A 24,579-nucleotide genomic window follows, 5' to 3' on the forward strand; every position below is an offset into this window, starting at 1 on the left:
CAGCGGCGGAAGCTGGTGCGCAGGTCGGCGGCGCGGGGCTGAGGGCTGCGCCCGCGGCCGGCGGGAGGGCGGGGCAGCAACGAAGGCGGCCTTCTTCTTCCTCCGCCTCCCTCTCCCTCGCACTGCCCTCCCCATGCTGGCCCTGTGTGCGGGCGCGGCTCGCAGGTAGGCGCGGGGGCAGGGGGGCGCCTCACGGGTCGTCTGCCGTGGGGCCGCCGGGCTGGAAGCCGTGAGGGCGCCGAGCCGCCCGCCGCTGGGGGGGGCCCTCGGGCAGCCTGGGCTGTGGCCGGGCGTCCTGGCGTGGCGCCGGCGGTGAGGCCTGGCTGACTCCGCGTGCGGCCGGGCCGAGGGGGTAGCTGCCGGGTGGCTCTGAGGAGAGAAGAGCGCGGTAGCCTACGGTCTGGGCGGCCGGTGGGCTGCGGGTGTGCGGGGCGTGCTCCGAAGGGCCAGGCAGGCAGTAGGGTAGGAAACTTTACAGCCCGTGGGGCTTACTGCTTCGGCTCCTGGCGTGTTTCCCGCAGTCCGCCTTCCCTCAGGCGACCTCCATTATGTGCAACTTCCAGGCGGGTAGAGCGGTTGAGGTGAGGTCTCTACCTTGTAATTCTTGCACCGGGTTATCAGACGGACCGCAGGAGAAATGGGCAGGAAAACAATAGAGTGGGGCTCTGCAGCAAGGTGTATGGGAAGCGAGACCAAGCAATCTCGTTTTAGTAGTTTTTACAAAAAGGTGTGTCACTTTCACATTCTATGAGGGGTGAGGTGGGTACGAGTATATTATCGAAGGGTTTTAAAATAAGGGATTTATGCTTTTATCTGTAATGAATGCTATCTCTAAATGGACTCAGAAGACCATTATGGAAGAAGGCTTGTAGGCGGTTCTAGATGGACTAGACAAATGAGCACCACTGGAGAAACTGAGAGGGCTGGAGAATATGAGTAAAAGACTAGATTTGATGGGAAACATGGAAATAGTAGGAGGGTCACAGCGTAAATACATTGTGATAACGAGTGGAGCTGAATTTGAGTGTAAATGAAGAAGATGGTTACCTCTTGTGGACTTTTGAGAAATGACAGTTGTATGCTTACTGCATGAAATGTACCTTTCTTGTCCTATTCCACAGACTTTGTTCATGTTGATTTAGGATTGAGGGGTTCTTGCAGTTAGAAGATAAGATCCAGAATATTTTCTTTTCATAAGGATCCTGCTGTTGTAAATTGATTGACCAATTCACTGTTGTCAAATAAAGAACACCATTATTTTCTTTTCCTAATATGTATTTACATCATTTTTATATAGTCATTTTCACTGTTCTCCATATTTTGTGCTGGCTGTCCTTGTTTGTCCTACAGATTTTTCCAACAAAAAAGATAGAAGGTTTTTTTCATAGAAAAAGAATAAAAGGTCTATCTTTATTTGCAGTTTGCATTTGGAAACTGAATATACCTCCTTAAGTAATCATAAAGTATTGAGTATTGATTTAAACTTTTTTTTTCATCACTTGTAATACAGCAGGGAATAGTCACTGCATTTTGTGTTTTGTTTTTTTTTTTTTCCCAAGTCATCATTTGAGTGTGCCCAAATAATTGTTTCTCAAGAGAGTGATCTTGAATGCCTAACAGCAACCTTTAACTTTCAAAAGTTAAGCCGTTGTTCACAGAAATGTTGAATAGCAAAGACTCTCAGCTTCTGTTTTTCCCAAGGGCATCTTAACATGACATAAAAATTACAGTTCTTAGTAAGTTTCAAGCATCATGCCTTATGTTGAATAAAACTACATTAAGGGTTTCAGTCCTCTGGTTAAAATAGACAGATTTTGGGCAGGAGGTTATTTCCATTTAAATATTTTTCCTATTGGAATCCCAAAGAATCAAATAAATGAGCTGGGAGAAAGAGACAGGAGGAGAAATGACATGGAGGGCAAAGAAACAGGAAGAACTTCTGTAGTCATATTCTTATTTCACACTTACTACTGTAGTGTATGTGTATGCTTTCATTAAACTATCAGGTCCAACAGCTCAGCAATGGCAATGTTCAGACAGGACGCTTGGAACATTTTTCCCTTTCCTGTGCTCCATAGACTGCACAAACTTCTCTGTCTACTGCAGCACACTTTTTTTTCCTGTGGTCAAAAGCAACAACTGCCACTTTTATAACTACAGCAGGCTCCAGAAGGACAATTTGTCTGTTAGAGTTTGCAGAACAAAATTTGCCCCCTGGACTGGCTGAAACAAAGATGTCAGGCTCAGAAGCGTTTTGTGGACTGAGTGTGACCCATGGGTCCACCAGTTGGACCATCCTAAGTGATGTGATTAATGTATTTTGAGGACATACCTCTTCTATCATTCTCTCTATAAAGGAAGAAATGCCTGGCTTTGAAGGATTTCTTTGAAATGGTTTGGGTTACTTCAGAAGTCTTTCTACAGAAGCCAGAGTCAGGTACCTCGGGAAGCATGTAAGATGACATGAACATTCAGTACTATCTTTTCAGAACTGTCTAGGAACTGGCTACCTCCCAACAGAAAACCAGTTGTTCCATATGACCTTGTCTGAAGATTTGTACAGTAATATCTTTTTACGTTGAAACTGCCTCCTAAAACTGTTTGATCTCTTCTTGAGTTATGTTGGAGGCAATGGGGGAAAAAGTTGATCCCTGTTCATTCTCTCCATCCTCTTCACGATTATATAAATTTCTGAAGCACTTCCTCTGTTGTCCTTTTAATTTTTTTTTTTCCTCACACCCAATCTAAAGAATCCCAGTCTAGTTAGTTCTTTGAATGGAGTCCATTGCTCACTGCAGCTGATTGTTACTAACCCGTGATGACTTCATAGAACAGGAAAAGGTTTTGGCATATGGGAGAACAGAAGATGAGAGAGTTTCTAACTGCTGAGAGTATCAGAACTGCATATAGTACGTGTCTGCTTCAAGTTATTACAGAATAGTATAATTAATCCTTGTGTTTCTCTATTGCACCTCTACTAAATCCTATCATTTACTTCTTTTCAGCTGCTCCCTGGCTAATGTTTTGGTTAAACTGCTACGTTTCCAGAATTATTAGATCAGCTCAGAGCTCATCACTGTGTATATAAAGTCAGAAGTGTGTGTTGCTCCACATTTTTTTTTAAGACTGAAATTCACTTTTTTAGTGGTTTTAAACTTTGCTCAGTATTGTGACATTCTCTCACATTTTTTTGTGACTGCCTTTAGTACACTACATGATCATCAGTAAATTTTGTCAATCCATTAATCCCACCTTTTTGTAGGTGAGGTATAAAGGTGTGAACGAATACAGAACCCAGCATGGAACCCTGCAGGGCTCCACTGGTCACCATTCAGAAAAATGAGCAGCCATTTCTGTTTATTTCCTAGCTTTTAACCATTTATCTATAAGAGGATCTCCCTTCTCATCTCACAGCAGGATGTTTCTTTAGGACATTTTGGTCAATAGTCTTTAGAAATCAGATAGATTACATTCACTGATCTCTGTCTATTGTGACTTTTTCAAAGAATTCCAGTAGATTTGTGAGTAAAGATTTTCCTCTGTAGAGGAGACTTTTTTCTGCAGTACATGTTATATGTGTTTCTGTTAGGGAAGGCAAGGTGAGGATGGGGGGAATTACACTTGTCTCTGAGCAAAATACAGCTGGGTGTGTGTGTTCATCATACCATCTCTAGGAGAGTGCTGTCTTTAACAGAGACACTTTCTATTTCATGATTGAAGTTCTTGGCCATACTTACCAAGCTGGAACAATCTTCCACATAGTCTGGAACCAATGTGGGTAGCACTCAGTGTTGCTAAGTCACTATTCACTCAAAAGTCGGAGCAGAAAGCAGGCTTCATTTGCTTGCCTAGTTTGTGGTGTTGAGTGGGCCCACAGTAGCACAGAGTGCTGTCTGGGATTTTGCAAGCACTGAAACAATCATCACATGCTATAACACACTGTATTCCCAAGAAGAACAGTGACTTAAAATGGTGCAAATAAGCGAGTAAGCAGCATGGGGTTTTCCAACTAACTAGTGATGGCAAAGAACATTATTCCTTGCTTTGACTCTATGAGACTTAAGACAGATGGGAAATCAAAGCGTATTTCCATGGTGCAGGCTGAACTGATTAACTGTGGGTGTAAAAATCAAATAAACCTTTTGTGTTTACAAATCCTCCTCAATAGTTTTTCTCTGTCCTACAGCATCACCTAATTTTTAGCTGGGGTTAACAAGCTGGTTTTCATGCATTAGCTGATTGCATTCAAGTACTGAACAATAATAGTATATGGTGTTTGCACTAAATAGCATGCACTTTACGTGCTCTTTATGTTGCTGGCATGATAGACACCTATGCAGCAGCAGCTGAGAGAGCCGTAGGGCCTTAAAAGCAGTATTTTTTCCACCTTGTTTCCATGGTTCTACCTGATGGTAGAATCAAACAATAACCGTAATGAGAACCTCCTGCATCATATTTGGTGTAGTACACTTACTGTCTGCATTCAAGTATTGAAAAGTCTCTTAACTTGCTGCCTAAGATCCTCCAAGCAAGTTGTGCTGTGGTAGAGGTTTGCTGTAACGCAGAATGGGTTCAGTTCACAGAATGGGTTTGAAGCCTAGTTCAGCAGTTCTAGTAATTTTGGGTTTGCTTTGTTGTTTGTTGGGTTTGGTTCTCTTTTCCTAGAACCATGGATACCATAATTTTAGAGATCAGACACTTTGCAGAAACAGTACCCTGACCCTTCTGTGTGTTACACTCCAGACTACTGTGTGGGAATAACCTCGTCTTAGGGAAGTAAATCACACCAAGTTTCCAAATTCCTTTTTTTTGAACACTGTTGGAGGGGGGTGGGGGAAAGGGAGAGGATATAAGTAAATTGTGACATGCAAACATGCATGTATGAGTTCCTACTTAAGGTCTGGATTTTCTGTTAGTTGCCACAGAGTGCCTTTTTCAATTACTTTGCTGTTGATGTTCAGAGAAACCAGTAAACATGTTGCCAGATAGTAAGGTCATAAAAGCAGCATTGAGGGTTATGTAAAGTTTTCAAAATATTTGTATAACTTGCAACTTTTTGGCTTGCTCACATTAATCTGAAGAGCTGAAAGTGTTATCTATTATAGGAGTATAATCAGTGTAGAGTGTACAGTGAATTAAGTTGCAGAGGTAACTTTTTTTCTGAAAGGTGGTTTAGTGTGAAAAGGTGCTAGATTTTCTTCTATTCCTTCAAATGCAGTTTGGGAAAAAACTCTGTTTCTAATGACAGTTATAGAGCTTTAAATTAGGGAGTCCTAAACAGGCTATCCTTTTGCTTTAGTGAGATCTGTCTGTGCCAAACACAGTCATGACACAGAGCCAAGTACTTTGCTAAGGAAAATGGCCCAGGAATTCAAAGCATGTATTCACTGTTCCATACGCTATCAAGAGCTAAACAGATGAAAGGACTGAGAAGCGAAGTGTAACAAGGACTTAAGATGTGTTTGTCCAGCAAGAAAAAGTGATAATTTACAGGGCTGTAGTCTCATTCCTTTGGCTCAACTGAAATAATGTTGCCCTATGATTAACTTTGAGCTGTTTAACAAACTGTACTTTGCTTGTTCTCTCTTGGACTTCTTTTTTTTTTTCCCCATTATTGTTTTTGCTATGACTTACTCAGTCCTCTGCTTAGTTTGCTTGATTTTGTCCTTGCTTTACTATAAAATACACAATTACTTGTTTGAAACTGAGTCAAAAGTGAAACTATGAAGATACATTTAAAACGTAAGCAAGAATTGAGGATCTCTAAATAATACAAAGATTTTAGCCTATTAAATTTCCATCTTAAAATCCATCCTGAGAACTTACATATTACATGCATCTGAATACTCATTGTGGTTTGTTTCTGAAATGCTTTTTAACTTCTTCATTGAAAGAAAAAAAGTATTCCATTCCATGTGGGGCTTGACTATTTTAAAGCTTTGCTTAAACTATGCCTGTCTGCTATCATTTATATATGCTTGGTAGCACTTGAGTCTTACTTTCAAGGGTATGTCGACATATGGCATATTATTCAATTATTAAATAATCTGTACTGAGGCAAACTATCAGTTTTTGTATTTTCTTAATGGGACGTGTCTGGTTTGGGGTTTTTTTTACAAGGCCGCTAGGTGGAGTCAAAACATTGAGACCCTGTGAGTGTTGCCAGCAGTTACTTGATTGGTATGGTCTTCCCGTAAAAAATGCTGGCTTCCGGCATGCTGTGCTAGTTCTCCTAAAGCCTGTAAGACTAGGAAGTGGTGTTTAACTAATATCTGCTGTGTCAAAAGATAGAAAGATCAAAATGGTCTTACTATTGTTCTTAATTTTAATTTGTCAGCTTTTACAGAACTTCATACAGTAAATTACTGATTGAAAAAGTTGTTCACTGGATTTGGAAATCTGGTCTTATTTCTACCTGTTAGGAATGTCCCCTGAAGAGTAAATAAGGTACAGCAAGAAAAACTTAAGTGTGTTTATTTGCTGTTAGAGTATTTAAAAACTAGAAGATGACTAAATTATCTGAATTTGAGACCCCTCTCTCTCTGTCTTTCTCTCTTCTTTTTTAAATCGTGGCTTCTACTTTATCCCTGAAGCTGTTATCCCAGATATTTTGTCAGCAAAGAATATAATAGTTTTCCATCCTATATGACACTGATGTATTCTGATTTTTATGTGGCTACATGAAACAGTCAGATCTATTAACGAGTACAATAAACTGGTCTGTATATATATGTTTCCCAGAAATACATTTATTAATACACTTTATTCTGTAAAATTATACTTATCATTGTAAATAATATTGTTTAGGTGAATATTAATTTGAAACCTGGAAGTATCATTAAAGAATCTTGGATGGAGTCATAGCTATCCATATGTAAGCAGGCTTAAATCTTAACTGTATTATGAAGTGATTATCAGTTACTAAAAGCATATTAGGGACAAGCTTGTAGGTTTTTGTGCTTGTATTTTCTAAAGCTGGTACTACCCTTTGCTGCTTCTGCTTCACAGATTGTGGCTTTCCAGTTTTATTTTAATAGTGAACTAGTTAACCGTCTGTAAATTAAATTGCTTTGTTTATCTTTTGCAGCAATTATGTTGGCTACTGTATTTCTGCAATAGAGTATTTTAAAAGTCCTTGTCCTTTCTAAAGTCAAATCAGATTTATATTTTCCAGAAGCAGCAAGTGATCAAATTGTAGATCTGTTGGTAAAATAAATTACCTGGCATTCTAGCAAACATAGTTATGATTACAGTCTGTAACTTAGAAGCTTTTTTTTTAATCCTTAAAAATCATAATTTAGAAGTAGCTGCTAAGCTTCTAAGTTGTTACTTAACTTACACTGCTTTTGGTAGAAATTATCATTCTTACTGCTTTTGTGAGTGACAGATTACTACCATAATTTGTGAAAAGAGCTGCATCTATAATACTCTTTGTTGTAGCTGAAAGTCCAAACCAAACCTGTGCTTTTCCGCCTGAACTTCTCATAGATGGATGAAGCAGTACACAAATGCATAATATATTTGTCTGCCTTGTATGTCATTCCACTGACATTATTAGATGCCATAGGACTCACCCAAGAAAAAGGCCAGTGCAAGTTGCCATTAGGGGCCAGTTAGATATTCATAGTAAAAATACAATGTAAATAAAAGTGCTTTAATTTTTAAGGACCTCACAGGAACATAGGAACTGGAAGGGATATTTGGGGTGATCAAGTTTAGTCCTGTGCTACCTTAGTTAACCAAGTAATACTATCTGTTTTATAAGCTTGGCAAGCTCTGTGGTATAAACAGAGGTGTTCTAACTTCCTGGTGCTTATTAGGCAGCCATTTCAGAATCTCACTGCCCTGATCATTTTAAACGTCTCTTAAAATTCTAGCTTACATGTATTCCTGGCCAATCTATTCTAATTTTTTCTTATGTCAGTATTGTCTTTTAGCATCAATAGCTCTTTTCACTTTGGGGTGTTTGAATGGGATGCTTAATGACAGCAATCATCTTGAGACTTTTTTTGCTAGACTAAATCCGTGCATTTCATAGCAGTAGTGCAGGCTTAGGAAGCTATTGACATTTTTGATCCTTCATTTAGGCCAGCACAAGTGTTTTGAAGTCACACATCAAATAGATGATGGAAATGGCAAGCTGAAAAAAAGCTGTCTCCCCTGCATTTTTTTGGTCCACTTAATTTTTCATCTGTATGCTGCCCTGACTCTTTACATAATATAACCCTACCAATAGTTATGCTGCTGTCATTGATGGAGTGGTGTACAAGCACAGAAAATTTGCTGCGGAGGGAGGAACAGGAAGGAAGAAGAAAAGACAACACTGCTGCTGGACATGAACCTTATCCCTAACCCAGGCTTGTTTAGTTGTGTCTGCTGTTCTACGCTGTACTGGAGAAAAATGAATATAATATCTTAAAAATTTTGAACTAGTCTCTTCAGGCATTAGCAACAGCATACCCATGGCCACATGGGGTAATTACAGTATACATGTAACATAATTTACAGACCTACATTTATTTATCCTTCTGTCTAATTTAAACTGAATCAGTTTCTAATTGCTCAGTCCAAGCAGGGGCTGGCTGTCTATAATGTTACTGCTGTTTACCAAAAGCAAACCTAAAATAACTGTGTCTCCTTCGTTCAGTTGCTATTTGAAGAAAGCTGTTTGCTGTTGCATCTGATTCCTAACTTTATCATAGAATTTATTTTCCATTTTATATATGGGAAGTTAAAGTTTTCCTCAGTGATGCAATTTACTGTAATATTTTCTCTCTAATAACATGGCAGGTGTAGTTGCAGAGCATTTTTGAAACAGTCAAATACTATTTTAGCTATCTTTTCTTGTCTCTTCATTTAGTCTTTACTTTTGGCATTGTTTCTTTGTTTCTTTCTTGAGCATATAAAATAAAGTTAGTAAATTATCAATTTTATTGCAGTATGATACATGGACTTCGGGGAATTTACTGATCTATAGTTTTATGTAGGCAAAGAATGGGAAATACTAAACCATGAAAGACATGGTCAGGATTTCCCTGTGCATATATTTTTACTTGCACATTGTTTTGTGTTAATCTGATGTCAGTTGCATTGGATCCAAGTACAATCTGATTGACTGGTAGAAATGTAGCAACACATGTCTTGTTTTATGTAGTGATTGGTTTTATGTGAAATGTTACATTACAGTTTTTGAAGGCTCACCTTCATTTGGTTGATTAGGAAGACTGGCAGGTCTTTCTGAGTTTGTACTGCCTTTGTTAATCTACATAAATGACTGCTTCCCTGTATCAGCAGGAGGAGACAAGGTATCAGCATATCAAAACTAGGCAGTTCTGTGTTTCCCTGTCTAACAAATAGACAACCACTTGCTGGCATTTATGGCAATCATTTATGCAGCTGTCAAACTTGTATGTGTATTCGTTAGTGCAACTAGGTAACATGCTAAGAAAATCAAGTGGTATTTTTTTTTTGGTATTTAAAAGTAGTGCTCTACACTAATTGGGGACCCTGCATTCAAGTTCATGAAATCAATCCAACTTCAATTATTAATTAAACTTGTTGGACAGGCTGTTGGTGCCATGACTGTGTTAGTGTTTGTTTCTGAGAATATGTAGTTAGTTAGTGACAGGACTGCGTATTCTACATGTCTAGGTGAAGGTAATGAATGACAGAAAGCTGTAGGTTCCTTTTCAAAAATAGTATCTGCTTCATATCCTGCACTTCAGCATAGTTCTCAGCTTTGATGTTGTTCAGGCTGTTGTTTTCCTTTAATTATATTTTACTTTTATTTTGACCCTAATTTGACAATTTCATATTCTTTCTGACGTTCTTAGGGTGGGTAGGGGGAAGCATGTAGAGTTCAGAGCCTTGAACCTACTTTTGAGGAGGTTCCCCTTCAGTTCGCATGAGGCTGTGCCAGAGCTGCACTAGTGATGTGTGAAAAACTAGACATAGGGCAATTCAGCGGGAAGCTGTTCATGACTTAATGAAGTACTGTTACTTAATGGATTTGTAGATTCAAGATAGAATTCAGTGGGTCTGGAGGATGGGAAACTAATATGTTCTGAGAATGCTAATACTTTTTTCTTTCATGAAAGCAGCTTCATTTATCATAAACTTCTGAGATTCAAAGTTTCTAGTAGTCCATTGGAGAAGCTACTGAGGCATTAATGTCAGAACTGAGTTAGTCCCAGAGAGATAGAACAGAGGTGGAAGGACTATTCTTTATTCACGTTCCATTTTAATAGTTAAATCATCAATATTCTAAACATTTATGTTTCTGTATGCCAGTAGAAAGGAAACCTACAATGATATGGGAGGATTTGAAGAAACTGCAGTAACAAGGAAAAATAAATTCTCAACATAAAGCGTAGATAGAAACATTGTCTTTCATTTTAATCTTTCATAAAAATAATTTTGGCTGTGCTATTTCTAGAGAATTCCTCTTATAGATGAGTGAGACTTTTAACGAAAAGTCTTGCCTTCAAACAGAAGGCCTGTGTGCGGCTCTTTTCAGATTGTTGGCATTTCACTCTTCTGCTGTGTTTTTCCCTCAGGCTAAAATTGCCTATCCTTTTATGCATGCTCCCTGCATTATATGCCAAAACCTGTCTAAGCACTTATGCACATACCAGACTGGTTTTGCAATAAAATTAATACAGGTACAGTGGCTAGCATTAAGAGAAAAAGGTATTTAATGTAAAATAGTGTTAAGTAAACATCCCTTTTAGTAGCAGCCTCTCTGTGTGTTCTTGTATTTATTTAGTTATGGTTGAAAATTTTAAGTTGTCATTACTACTGTAACATGTGATTTTTATTTTTTTTTTAATTATGCAACTGAAGTATGGAGGCAGATAGTAAGTCTGCCAGCCAGAGATCCTCCTGTGATGCTTCTGTGATACTAAACACTGCAGAAAGTTTTACTCTTTGAATACAAGCTCTCTTTTAAATACTATCAAGTTATTATCTTCCTCAGCTACTTCATACATAACTGAGCTATTAATGTAGTAGCCAGGTAGACATCTTGTTGACTCTGTGGATTTCTATTAGCCCCACTTCATTCAGTTGCCTGAGTCTGTATCCTTCTCCTTTATACAAATGGTCTGTTGGTTTGTTAGCATGAGAGTGTAGAAGCCTGTAGTTCTGAAGCCAGTATCTTCTTAACTTACATGTGGGTTTGTTACTCCAAGTCACTTTTTTTTTTTTAAATATTGTCAAAAAGATTAGTGAAAAGGCACCCTCTGATTACACAGCACACTAAAATCAATTATTTGTGTAAACTTTTCTGCTAGCTAAAGCTGAAATATAGTTGATTTATATAATCAGAATTAATAGTACATAAATTCCAGTAAACTTATGTACTTTTTCTGTCAATAGGGTGAAACTATATTTAAAATCCACAACAGTTAAAAGAATAAATTTTCAAGTGAGTTACAACTAAAAGTTTTCCTCCCGTGCCTGATAAGGTCAGACATCCCATATAAATATAAAATCCTGTATTATAATGAACATGACCAAATGACTTTTTGTGTGTGTGTTTTTGTTTTGTGCATCTTTGCAGTTCTTGGTCTTCATAATCCACAAATCACTCTCTGGATTTTATTCCTTATTTCAAAAATGCAAATAGTATCTGTTTCTGTACAGTTTCAGTAACTGTAATTCTGTTTTCCTTAGAAGACTGAATAGTAACTTAATCTGTCTGGTTTTGCCAGTACCAAAGTTTTTATCTCTGTCCCCACTTAGTCATCCTCTAAATGGAAAAGGTGGAAGGCAGACCTGAGATTTATTTAGCATTAGACTTAATTGATAAGGGTAATGGCTGTGTGTGGTCCTTCTGGACAAACTATAGCTCTGAAAAGGACGTTGATCTTGCTTCTAAAAATATTCTGTAATTATTAAAGGTCTGTTGTCTTTTTGAAAAATCTTTAGTTCAAGAAGTAATTTATAGTAGAATCTTACTATGCAAAGATCATTCTTGTACTTTCAGGTCCATTGGGCCACAGCTTGTGTTGAGAATGACATTAGGAGCAGAAACTGCTAGCCAGCTCAAGGCTTCTTCATACGTATCATCAGGCCGAAACCTTTTGAGATGGGACCTGTCACCAGAACAAATTAGAACAAGAACAGAAGAACTAATCAGGAAGACAAAACATGTATATGACAGTGTCGGAATGCTTGATATTGGTGAAATAACACATGAAAATACTATACAGGCTTTGGCAGATATTGAAGTGGAATACACAGGTTAGTGTACATTTTCTGTGATTCTTTACATAGGGCATTCCATCTGCACATAAAGAAACATTGAGAAAAGATAGCTGTTGCTTGCAATTAATGATTCATGCTTTTCTTGTGTAGAATGTGTAGAGGCTTCTCAAGGGTCGTCTGGTCATAATAATCTTTCAGAACCTGTCAACTATATGTACTGTGATCAGCGACAAAGTTCTGCTGCTTTATTCTAGAGACAAAAATAACAATTAGGAGAACTGTACTGTTGATCTCTTTTACTCATCCAGAGAACTGCATTGGTCACTTGTTTTCTTTTTGTACGTGAAGCTCCACAGTTACATTTTCTTTTCCAACTGTGTACAAGTGCTAGGGGATAATGTGCAGCATCTACAGTGGTCATCGCACACTCAAACCTGGTAAGCAATGCTTTCTTTCAAACACTGCAGAATCTGAGACAAGCAAGTCAAATGGAACAATGGAAAGGTTGATAAGCTCCTAGTGGAGAATGTGATGGTTAAGATTGGGGGAATTTTGGAATGCTTTTTTCAAAGACTGCTTTACTTGCTCACTTTTATATTCTGGCCTGCAAAGCCCTGAAGAATCCAAGAGAGCTGTTGGTCATACAGTCACACCTAGATTGTTCTGAACAAATTATCAGGACATGCCAATACATGGATGGAGTTTAATGGTCAAACACAGGTCATTCAGTTAACTCTTCAGTAATTTTTAGTCAGAGGAGAGAGGAAGAATAAAAGTGTGTCTTGAGTGGCTTTGTTTTCAAAAACCTATTGGATGGTGGCTGCATGACTCTCAAAAAGTTGCCTGTGTAATACAATTTCAGGTCCTCTTAAATCCTCTAAAAAAAAAATGCAGTAACAATAGAAGTGCTGGAAACAGCCACCTTGGCTTGGAGCAAAATCCTCACCTAGCAAAAAAGATCAGCCTGCAGCTCAAATGGTTGTCCTGTAATATTAGTCTGGCTTTCGCATTACTTAGAATTACAGTTTAGGCACATCCAATAAATTGACTGGAGTTGATGCTGGCAGAAAGACTGAGTAATCTTCATCCAAACAGCTTCCTGTCAGATTCAGTTTTAGTTATACCAATGTATTTCGTATAATTCTTGCATTCAGTATAAGTATTGTAAGCCTTTTCACCAACGTATAAAACTCTCTGCTTTAAGTTAAATTAGAAGGAAAATCTGTGTTTGATTCAGAAAGCAGTGGCCATCACCTTCTCACTATAGCCACCAAGATTTGCATCTTCCAAGATGTACTTTTTTGCTCTACATGCTATTGCAGTAGTGGGTCATAATTAAGATTTTAATACTAATCTTCAGAGCTGTATGTGAAATTAGCATGGCTTACCTGTGAAACAGCCCTTGGCATATGATAAGGAAGTATTACTGCAGCAAGACTTCCATTGGAACCTTGGATTTTTAAGGCCTGTGTGTCCCTTTCACATGTACTTGAAAGACCTGCCCCAGTAACTGGAACTTATTACCTGAAAAGACACAGATGGCAGCGGGCCTTACATTTTGCTTGAAAGCTGACAGTACTCACTTCATCATTGTGAAACATCTTGGCATGAGGACAAGGAGGGGGAAAGAAAGTTTCCTGTGGACTTCAGAAAGAACCATATGCCCATGTTTGCATTCCAGAGGTCTCTGAAGGGCTGAGAGTATCTCATGGCTTGATAAAACAACTTCAGATTACATAAAATTACAAAGATTTAAATAATCCTAAAATGTTGTACTCTAAAATGTGCTTTTGGTGGAGAGGAGTGAAATTATAATTGGTTTTGAATCAAGTTAATTGAGGGGGTCATAATGATTCATTTCTGTTTTAGGATTTCTATTCAATGTTGTTATAAGGTGCAATATTCCTGTAATAAGCAAGGATTTACTTAACTTCAAAGTGTATTCTAAAAAAGTAGTATTAATCAGCTGCTTATATCTAGAAGTTCAGAATGCATAGACAGCATCTTCTGTGTTTGCTTTATTGTTTCTCCTTAAAGGAGAGAAGATCAGGATTTGACACTGTTCTCATAACAATGTAAAAATAACTTCAGGACAGATGGGCCTGTTTGAAAGATTCAGAGCTTTTTACTTTAAATGCTAACATGAAAGCATCCGTGCCAGCTATGGAACAGTGTTAGTCTTCACTTACAAATGGGTCATCTTTCAAAAATCGTGTATCATTTATACACCTTTCAGTTAATTTGTAAAAGTAAGAAGATGAGATAATTAGTCTTCACTAACAGATAGTGTCAGGTTGCTTTGGGTACTTGTTTCTTATGTCTTATATATGTATCAGAAAGGAGGAAGTTTCTTATCCTTAAAGCATTTCTAGCCTTCTGTGTTAAGTGTTTACTACCTTTTATTCAACAGTGGAAAGAAGCATGTTGGATTTTCCCCAGCATGTCTCATCTGACAAAGAGGTGCGCTTAGCAAGTACAGAAGCTGACAAAAAGCTTTCTCATTTTGATGTGGAGATGAGCATGAGAGAAGATGTGTTTCAGAAGATTGTTTATTTGCAGGTAAATTACAATGATATCTGCATAACTTGTGGAAATGTAGAGAAAATTCCAACAGTGAAAAACTCTTCTCTGAAGAAGTTAGTATCCACAGCACTTTTCAAGATCCCTATTAGTGTATTTCCCCTGTGTCCCTGCCAGTCAAACCTTGCTAGTGAGACACAGTAATACAAAAAGGCTGTGGTTCCAGAAAAACTTAAACCACTGTAACTTGGTGCTCCCACTCTTTGCCTCTCGTGTCTGGGTGTGTGTATCCTCTCTTCATTGCAATAGCTTTGACTTCTGTCTAATCTTCCAGTGAGCTAGTACAAGGAAGCTAAACTAGAAGAAAACCCATCAGGAAAAATAAAATGTATTGTTTTCTGTTGCCTGAGCTCCCTGAACTGGTTTGTCTGGAGCATCACCAAGGGGGGAGGAAGAAAAGAGACAACTTAGTGGTGTATTTAGGTTGGCTTAGAGTGCTTTTGAATTGTGTCCAAAATTATGCTTTATTAAAATTGTTGAGAATTTCAAATTTTATAGTTCAATTTTATGTTATGAAATTTAATGAGAACATATAACTGGGAGTGACCTCTGAAATTACCTCTATCTGCTAATTATAAACAGCTACATTGTATACTTTTCATATATTGCTTAAGCCTCAGAATAAGACTAAGTTAAAAGATACATTTACTGTTGAACTAGTTTCTATCTATTTTGTGTTTCTGTTTAGCTTCCCTTATAATTGAGCACCTACAGGTATCTTGTATTCTTGATTTGTACTGTTTCTTTTTTAGCTCAAACAGGAAGAACATCAGGTTTTGTTTAAATGCATCTAGTGACATGTAATAATAATTTTCCAAAAGTGTAACTTAAAGATAATGCTGGGAAGCTATCTAATGTGAAAGCTAAAATATATATGTGAATATTCCTTTTCAACCCCATTGATGTTTTAACCTTCTTGTAATGCTCATAATACATTGGAGCCCTATTTCTTGGAGTTAACACTGTTCTTGGAGTCAACACTGCTTTTTGCTTTTTGCAGTGTTGACTGGGAACCAGAACAATATTTGCAGCACCTTATTAAAGTACCTTCCAATACCATTGTCTTCTATTGCTGTGTTTTCTAGGCACATTTTCAAGTCTTCTGTAGCTTGCTATTGTTTATATGTTTGTGGAGGTATTTAATAACCCCATTTTGAGGACCTTATGTTGTGTTGGCAGACAGTGCCTTATTTTGATTTTGTTTCTCCCCTGTGCCTTATGTTGATTTTTTTTTTTCCCCTTCTCTGTTGATATTAATTAAATGGTTTGATATGTATTGATTATTTGCTGTGATTTTTCCCCACCTTCCAGTATAGTGTACACAGCTACATTTAGGGCTAATCTGCCAGATCTGCATATCTGTCTATTTTTAATTTACAGGAATTTATGATAGTAGCTAGTGAAAACTGATTGCTGTTATTTGCTGGTGGTGTCTTCTTTATTTTTTTTTAAATTGTTTTCCTTTGGTTCTTTCCTACTTTATTTTCCTTTGCAGCAATACCTGGCTTTTATAATAGCTACAATTGTTGCTTAAATCTCCATTTTATTTTTTTTAGAGATTTTTCTTGCATAACTGCAGCATGCAAGCATGTTTTGGTATCAGTTTTCCAGAGATGCAACCTCAGAGCATATATCAACTTCACAGTAACTATGAAAGTAGTATCAGTTTTTGCTGTAGAACTGATGTGAATGCCAATACTGCCAGGCTGATCAAGTCTTGATATTTCCAAATCACAAAATTCTTGTTAAGTTTTGCTAAATTTCTAATGTCTTATCCTGTTAGAAACACCTAGTTGAAAAGTCAGGTTCCAGGAGCACATTAAAACAAGGACTTCCACAAACAGAGATGTTTTACTGAAATAATTTTAACAGTTTAAATGAGTCAGTAGAACATTTTGATTAAATTTGTTTTTTCATGACATCACTGAGGATTTAATAGCTCAGGTGTATGAGTTCAGTTTCGTAATCCTGCACAGGGGCTGGATTAAAATGCGGTGAGCAGAATGAGGACTCTCACACTCCCATGTTATTTATAATACTGTCAGTCCACTAAAAGATGAGTAAATCTGCGTGATCTCAGTGACATCCTGAATGTCTTTGCTCCCTTTAACGAGGACTGAACTTTAAGTTAACAACTCTTCCAACTTCTTTTTAAATTCTGCTTTATTTAAGAACTGGTGGTGGTGGAAGTTATGTAAGGTTTTTGTATTTAATTAAAAAAAAAAATCTTAAAATAATCTAGCCTCTTTCTTTTTCCCACACATTAGGGGAAAAAGTTCCTGCATAGATATATGCAGCTGAATATGCTCCAGATGTTATTCATTAGCAAACTTTTATTTTGGGGTCTGAAACTTGCAATAAAGGTGAACTTGGTAGTGAAACTATAATTTTAAATTTTAATATTCGTAACATCTCAAATGTTCTCTAGCAGAGGCAAGTGTAAAAATGTTGCCAATCTTCTCCACCCACATGCCCTCAGAAAACTCAGCCTAATATAAACAGCTGCTGCAGTTTTTATTCATGATATTCTAAGTAGGTTTTGTTTCTTATTCTGCCTGAAGATTTCTTCATGGAATAAGGTAGCATGGTTGTCCAAAACAAGTATGAAATGATGTATAAAATCATCAACAACGACCGTACTAAAACTTCTAGGAAGTTTCAAAATTTCATGTAGTGTATTTGAAAATAGCACGTCTGTTGTGCAAATTGTTCATCAAAGAAACACAGGATGACATTGACCATCGTGACCAGACCAAAGTTCAGAGTTGACCACAGAGCACCCTTGGTTTCTGTGCCTGTGAGGGTTTATATGCTTCCTTATCCTTAAAGACCTGACAGGTCTTTTTGAATGTATATCATCCTTATCTTAAGCATGTATGTGATGCAGATAAACTTCACAAAGATGAATATTAACACTAGAAGCTATTTAATATTGATTGCTTTTGAAGTGTATGGAGAGACGTATAATCATCAAGAGAAGGATGAAGAACACTAATTTACTTTTCTCCTCCTTTTTCCCAGAAGAATCTTTCTCTTTCTTAGCTTTAGAAGGGGCCAATATTCACTGGCTTTAAGGGCTTAGTGTTTGTGAATTCCCTTCTTTTGCTTAAAATCTTTGCTGGGTTTGGGCCCAGGAGATTTTCAGGAGCATGACAGCTCCATATGACCAAAGGAGGAGCTGGGAGATCCCTCACAGTGCCTAAATAACCCTGTGAGACTTTTACAATCCTTTATCCTTAGCTGTTACTGTAATAAACGACGTGTCTTTTTGTAGAGATTACTCTCTTTTTTTTTTTTTTTTCCCCTCAGCCTTTATATTTTTGAGCCTTGCAGCACAGTTAACACAATACAAATGTTAATGTAGTGATAGTATCTGCATTTTTCACCTCTATCATTTTGAAGGTGTGCTTTTTCTATCACACTAGTCTTAGGTCAGAAAAAAGAACCCTGGAATTGTGGGTTGGCCAGTGGAAAAACATTATGTGAAAACTGATTGTTGCAAATATTTTTGTACTCAATGTCACAGGATTGACACTCCTATCATAGCATCAATATCTTCATGAAGCTGCAGAATTTCAGGGAGTATTCTTTGCCATGAACAGAGCAGAAAGCCCAGGTGTCATAGGGAGTAGGGTAAACAGCATTCTTTTTATCTTTGTTTTGGGAAATATTCTGTGTGGCTTGCTTTATGCATTTATCACAAATGAATATGAGGACGTGAGGTTTGACTTGGAGAACATGATTTTCTTCACTTACTTTCCTCCAGAAAGGAGATTTTCACCATTTTTACATCCTTTTATTTAAAAACAAAATTGAACAAACGAAACATGATGGCTGAGTGCTGCAAAAAATCACAGCCATGGTGAAGGATACACGATGCAATCACATAGCTCAGTCATCATTGACTTTAGCTGTGTGGTGATCCATAGTAGTTAGATTATCCTTTCATGAGTCTGTGGATTCTTTTAAAAATTACCTGTAAACAGATAATATTAGAAAGAAAAAATATATTCATTATTCATCATATGACAGTATGGGTAAACTAAGTTAAATCTGCCTATTGCTTTAGAAAAGTTATTTTATCATGAAGTGAAATGATAGTTGTAATTTTTTTTGCTGGACTTAGAAATTCTTGCATATAGACTATTGGTATATGCATAAGAGTTTTAGGCACAATTGTACTAATGCTTAGCAGTCCTCCTGTAGCATAATGCTACTAGGATTTGTGATTCTGCAGAGTGAAAGCAAAGCTAAACCATTCTATGCCCTTTCATGGTTCTAAAAACTAATTTCTGCTGATGGTTTTTTTTTAATACTATATGCAAGGCACTGGTGGGAGTAGACATTGTTTATGTGTTGTGTGGATTATTTTTAAATGACAGTAGGAAAAATACCAGTTTCAGTGTTTTTATTCGTAGTTATTTTCTCTTGGAATACAACTAGGTTCCTGTCTCTTGTTTTTTCTGTTTCAGGAAGAGAGGTAATTTGCCCTGGCAGGTCATTAGTTTACAGCTGTACACAGTTGTGCAACTCTTTCATAAGATTTGCTTTTTTTAATGTCCTTACTTTTCAGTGGTGCTAGTCAAAAATTAATTGTATGTAGGTAAGCTGACAAGAGGGTTATTAAAACAAATAGAGCTAATTCCAACAGTTGCATATTTTAAGGTGACTTTAAATCTATGTCCTTTTTAGCAAGGCCTATAAGTTAATACCTTTTTTTAAATGTTCACTTTTAGATGAGGGAAGATAAAATTAGACTGTGTGCAGCATTTATTTTCAGTTTAGATCAAAACAGCAAGTTTCTTCATTTTGGAGGAAGACCCTCATAGATAGCTGATCCATGCTCTGTTGCAACCAGCATCTTGTCTCTTAATGTTTGTTGCTTTAGGAAATGACCATTCAATAATCTTTGTAATGCTATAACCAGACATAGAAAGGTGGTTTTATTTGATGTCACTGATGGATTTGTTCTGAAACAGAAAATGTATGTGCTTAAATTTTATGCCATCTGATAACCTTCAGTGACACATCTAATCTTTTGAGGTTTGTTAATCCCTCTGAGTTTTAAGGTACATTATAGCACTGATTTTCTTCAAGTGTATAAAAAAGCAATCTCTACAGAAAAAGCTTAAGTGTAAGATTAAGATTAAGTACTGTAAAGGGCTTGCCATTATGACAACATGTAAATGTGCTGATTTACTTGGTAAAAGAAGGTTATTTTATAATCATGCTACAATAATATAAGAATAGTATTTTATAAGGTAACTGTTTTTGGAAAGTCCTTCATGCTAAAATCTGAACTGTTTCTTTTTTTATTATGGTGGTATTCTAAAGAGCAGCTCTGTTCAGACCCTTGTAATGCTTGGTATGTTTCTTACACCATGTTATAAATTCAATTATTCTGTACTGTCATTTCAGCAAACCTGCAATCTTGAAAATGTAAAGCCTGAAACAAAGCGATATCTAGAGAAATCAGTTCAAGTGGGAAAAAGAAACGGACTCCATCTTCCTAAAGAAGTGCAGAATGTAAATATGGACTATTAGTTTATAAAGCAAAGGTGACAAACTGTTGAAGGGATGAAATTATGGCTGAATAGTTATAATAAGCATATGTTTGAACTTTGTGCTTTTGGACTTGTTTAATTACTGCTCTGATCTTACCTGTGCTTAGTTACAGATCCATCATTTAAACTTCAATCACCTTAAGGTTTTTTAATTAATCTGTTAAGATACCTATGGTACTCGGTGGATAGAGGTGGTATGCCCCACCTTCCAGAGTAAAAGAAGCCTAACCAGAAGAGTTTTGTTATATATTCTGTTTACAGAGAATGCCTAAATTAGATTTCTAGCCAAGATTTCACCCTTTGTAGAAAGTAATAATTCTTCATTCACATCCTCATGTGTATTTGCATTGCTTAAGGGGACCAGATACCTCTAAAGGAATTTTGAAATACTTCATAAGGAAACAACAGTTGAATTAGTTTTAAGTAAAAACTTGTCTAATGATAGTCTGCCAAGTTCTCTATTTGGTGTGTGTTCTTCTACTGGTAACTACGTGAACTCTAAAGGAGTGTTTTTCAATAGGTTGCATGCATTTTCACTCCCTTGACACTTAAAATTGCAATTTAGGATTTTCAAATAAAAGAAAATAATTGAATTTTAACACATAAACATGTTCTGTGAACATCATTATGTGTTCAGTCCCCTCTGAGTTGAGAACACATTTGAAATGTCGGAGCTATAGCCCTGTCCCAGGCTTCATTTGCAACAATATTCCTCAGGATCGAAAGAAAGATAAAAGGGAGGCTGAGGGAGATTGAAGTATGATGCTACCTGCAGTGTATTATTTCCTCAATGTTGGTATTCACAGTTGACTAGTAGAGAGCCTAGCTGGAAAAAGTGAAATTCTGTTCATCTGGAGGATAGTAATTGTCAAGTTTGATTTTTGTTTTTCCACTAAGTTCAGTTTATACCTGATACAGGAAATAAAGACGATGAAGAAAAAATTGAGTGAGCTATGTATAGACTTTAACAAAAACCTGAATGAGGAAAATGCATTTCTTGTATTTTCTAAGGAGGAACTTGGTGAGTAGTATGCTTGCTCTTTGCATTTCTTCAGCCTTCTTGTTTTACTGAAGTAATGGTTTTGGCCCAGTGAATGAGCATTAGATCAAGTGAAATTCTGACTGTTTTCCATCCTTCTCTGTTTCCTTCTTAATCTTTCCCTAAAGCCAGTTTAGAATTACCCTTTGCAGGTGTTTATGATCTCATCATATATTTGTGCTTCCTGAAGTGTTTGTCTTGTATCAAGTTAGCATCCTACTTATCTGTCCTACTTTGTTTTTCATAACTTTTCTCTGCTTCTTGTCTTGGTTCTCCACCATTAGGCAGCCCCGTGTGTATTACATTAATGGAAATTATTGGAAAAAATTTTCCGTCCTGCAATATATTTTAGCTACTTAGTCATTTAAACTGATCTAGAGATTTTATGTGACAAAGAATTTGGGGATTCATTATCAGAAGAGCATGACATAAAATGTGCTTTGTTAACACCAGAGATTTTTTTTTTATCATATTCATTTTTTATCTGGTACCCTTACATACTCTTCTTTTTTGCTCACAAGTGTTTCCAATTTTTATTTTGCTTGGTTGAGATTTGAAAATGTTTTAGTAAATAGTTGTAAAAAGAGGAGTTATATTTCTGAGGTCAGATTTGATTACAGCAAAACAAATGCAACAATCTCACAGAAAGAGAGAGTAATTCTGCTAAGCATTGTTTATTAAATTGTGTTCTATAGAAGGCCTTCCTGATGATTTTCTTAAGAGTCTAGAGAAGACTGAGGAAGACAAATATAAAATTACTTTGAAGTATCCCCACTATTTTCCTGTCATGAAGAAGTGCTGCATTTCAGAAACCAGGAGAAAAATGGAGTCTGCCTTTAACTCAAGATGCAAAGAGGTATGTCATACATTGACTGTTTCAGGGTAATGACAGAGTTGAAAAATTCAGCTCAATATTAAAATGTTATATTTGAGTTTGTTCCAGTTTATTCAGATTTCTAAAGACTAGTCGTAGAAGTTTATGATCTGCCTGTCTGTGTATGTGTCTTAAAGTTTCAGTGGTGCTAGAAGCAGGATTTTCATCTTTTGCCAAATTTCCCTACAGTGTTCTGCAGCTGCTTATTGGCACCTTCCTCCCAGTGAAGGATATCTGATTGTAGTTTCTGTAGTACCTTGGAATTCTTCAGAATTGAGAGAGGTTATTTAAGCCCACATTTTAATTATAAAGTAGAGGTGATTCAATGTGAAATTAATGCATTGTATATTGACAAGAATTTTAATTAGATGTTAAAACTCCCTAATTTTAATAAAAGATTTGTTTAATTATCTGAAAAGTAGCTGTAAACATGCCTTACAAAAATAAGAAATAATTTCACAAATAATTTGTTTGATACTGATGAGACCAGGCACCTAGACAGGTACAAAAATAATGAAAAGGATAGAAAGAAGTGTCATTCAGGCAGTTTTAAGAGCCATTTATTAGAGACCAATGACAGAATTGAGCTTTTGCACTTGAAGTGCTGGGAAACGTGAAGAGTACGAGATAAGATAAAATGGCACCAAGAATGGAATACTCTGCAAGTCAGCACACTTAAAGGGATTTGCTGTTAAAACTGGGGGACAATCCTCAAACCTCGTGCTTGAAAAAATGTTTTTTTCCCAGAGAAATCCCACTTTCAAGAACTGGAGGTTAACACAGTTACATTTCTGGGTCCTCAGGGATCCTCCACCGCATATAAGTTTTTGTATTTCAGCTCTCTTTCTCTGACTGCTATTGTCAGAGTGGCAAAAAGAGGGAAATTAGTAAACAAGCTTTGAATGTTGTCGCAATTGCTTTGCAGTCTGTCTTCACCACTAACAAGCAATTAAGCCTGCTGTCAGCCTTTTTTCCTGTTATCTTTCACATTTAAATGATTGATCAAGGAAAGAAACTCTGTAACAGTGAAAGATTTGTTATTATGCTAAAAGGAAATGGTATATATTTTCATTCATTAAAATGGATTATAAATAGGGAGAGTAATGACTCAGATTGACTAGAAAACTAGCTACGTGCAGTTAAATGCTGTGACAAAATATTGCAAGAATCCAGGTAAACTTACATAATTCCATATTTACATTTTAAAGTGTTTCATTTTAAATGTTTGCTGCTTCTTATGATTACAGATATTGTTCAGATAATTATTTCGATAACATGCATTTTCTAGTTTCACTTTACAAATTTGCCTCCTTTTTTTTTCAGGAGAACACAGAAATTCTTCAGCAAGTGCTTCCACTAAGGGCAAAAGTAGCAGAGCTTCTTGGTTATAACACACATGCCAACTTTGTCCTGGAGGTAAACACTGCAAAGAGCACAGATAACGTAACAGCCTTCTTAGGTTTGTTCTTACTATAAACAAACTTTTATATTTGGTGTGGCAACATGACTCAGCTAAGATAAATTTAAATATATAATTGGGTCACAGTGTCCATCATGTTTAGATATAAGAGGAACTCTCTGTTACCTCTGTTCTGGCATACATTTTTTTAGATCATGCTCCAACACAGGGAAGCAGAAGACAAAAATCTGAAAATAACTGCTTTGTGACAGCCAGTATAGGCAAATGATTATGTCTTCCTCTGCCCCAAAATGCAATTATCCTAATTCAGAACTAGAATAGCATGTGCAGCCTAAGCAGTTTTTTGAGTTCAAGAGGCTGCGTCATAGTTGCAGCTTTTCATTCCCTTAGGTTAGCTGCAAATTTTTGTGTGTCTGTAGCCTTAGTGTCTTTTTCTGATACAGCTGCATTAAGTATAATGAAAGATTACAGTATGTGATGATGCACCTTCCATGAGTTTAATTAAAAAATGAATCTGGAATGACAATTGAAAAAAATTAATCTGGAATGGAATTCAAAAGCCTGCGAAGGAATTCAATCTGAAAACAGATATCTTGAAAATTTTTAATGGGGAGTTTACAAATTTATAGTCATCCTGTTGATTCAGTGGGCCTGCTCTTGTGCATAGAGATAACCTTTATCTTCTGAAATTATGTAGTTCCACAGAATAGTATGTGTTTAATGTGTCCTAATACCACTTAGGAGGGTATATTGATATATCATATAAATACACCACTCAGAACAATTTTGTACAGCAATATATTCTGTTCGGTGGGGGTGAGGTTTTTTTCTTTATACATCAGTAAAGACGCTCAAATACGTCTCTTCCTTCACCAGTAATTCTGTTGCTTTTCTC

At 36.8% G+C, this 24,579-nt stretch overlaps 1 protein-coding gene across 1 annotated transcript in view; it reads left to right on the forward strand.

Moving 5' to 3' along the window:
• Position 1: 1 nt before the first annotated feature.
• Positions 2–24,579, forward strand: part of NLN (neurolysin) — a 36,890-nt gene continuing 12,312 nt past the window's right edge. Inside the window, exons 1-7 of the mRNA XM_074931895.1 lie at positions 2–165; positions 11,987–12,243; positions 14,618–14,766; positions 20,206–20,313; positions 21,270–21,372; positions 22,086–22,246; positions 23,588–23,723. Of these exons, the coding sequence (XP_074787996.1) occupies positions 134–165; positions 11,987–12,243; positions 14,618–14,766; positions 20,206–20,313; positions 21,270–21,372; positions 22,086–22,246; positions 23,588–23,723 (946 nt within the window). The 5' untranslated portion in view covers positions 2–133. The remainder of the gene's footprint in view (positions 166–11,986; positions 12,244–14,617; positions 14,767–20,205; positions 20,314–21,269; positions 21,373–22,085; positions 22,247–23,587; positions 23,724–24,579) is intronic.

This window comes from Athene noctua, chromosome Z (genome assembly GCF_965140245.1).
Source record: "Athene noctua chromosome Z, bAthNoc1.hap1.1, whole genome shotgun sequence".
Lineage (NCBI taxonomy): Eukaryota > Metazoa > Chordata > Aves > Strigiformes > Strigidae > Athene > Athene noctua.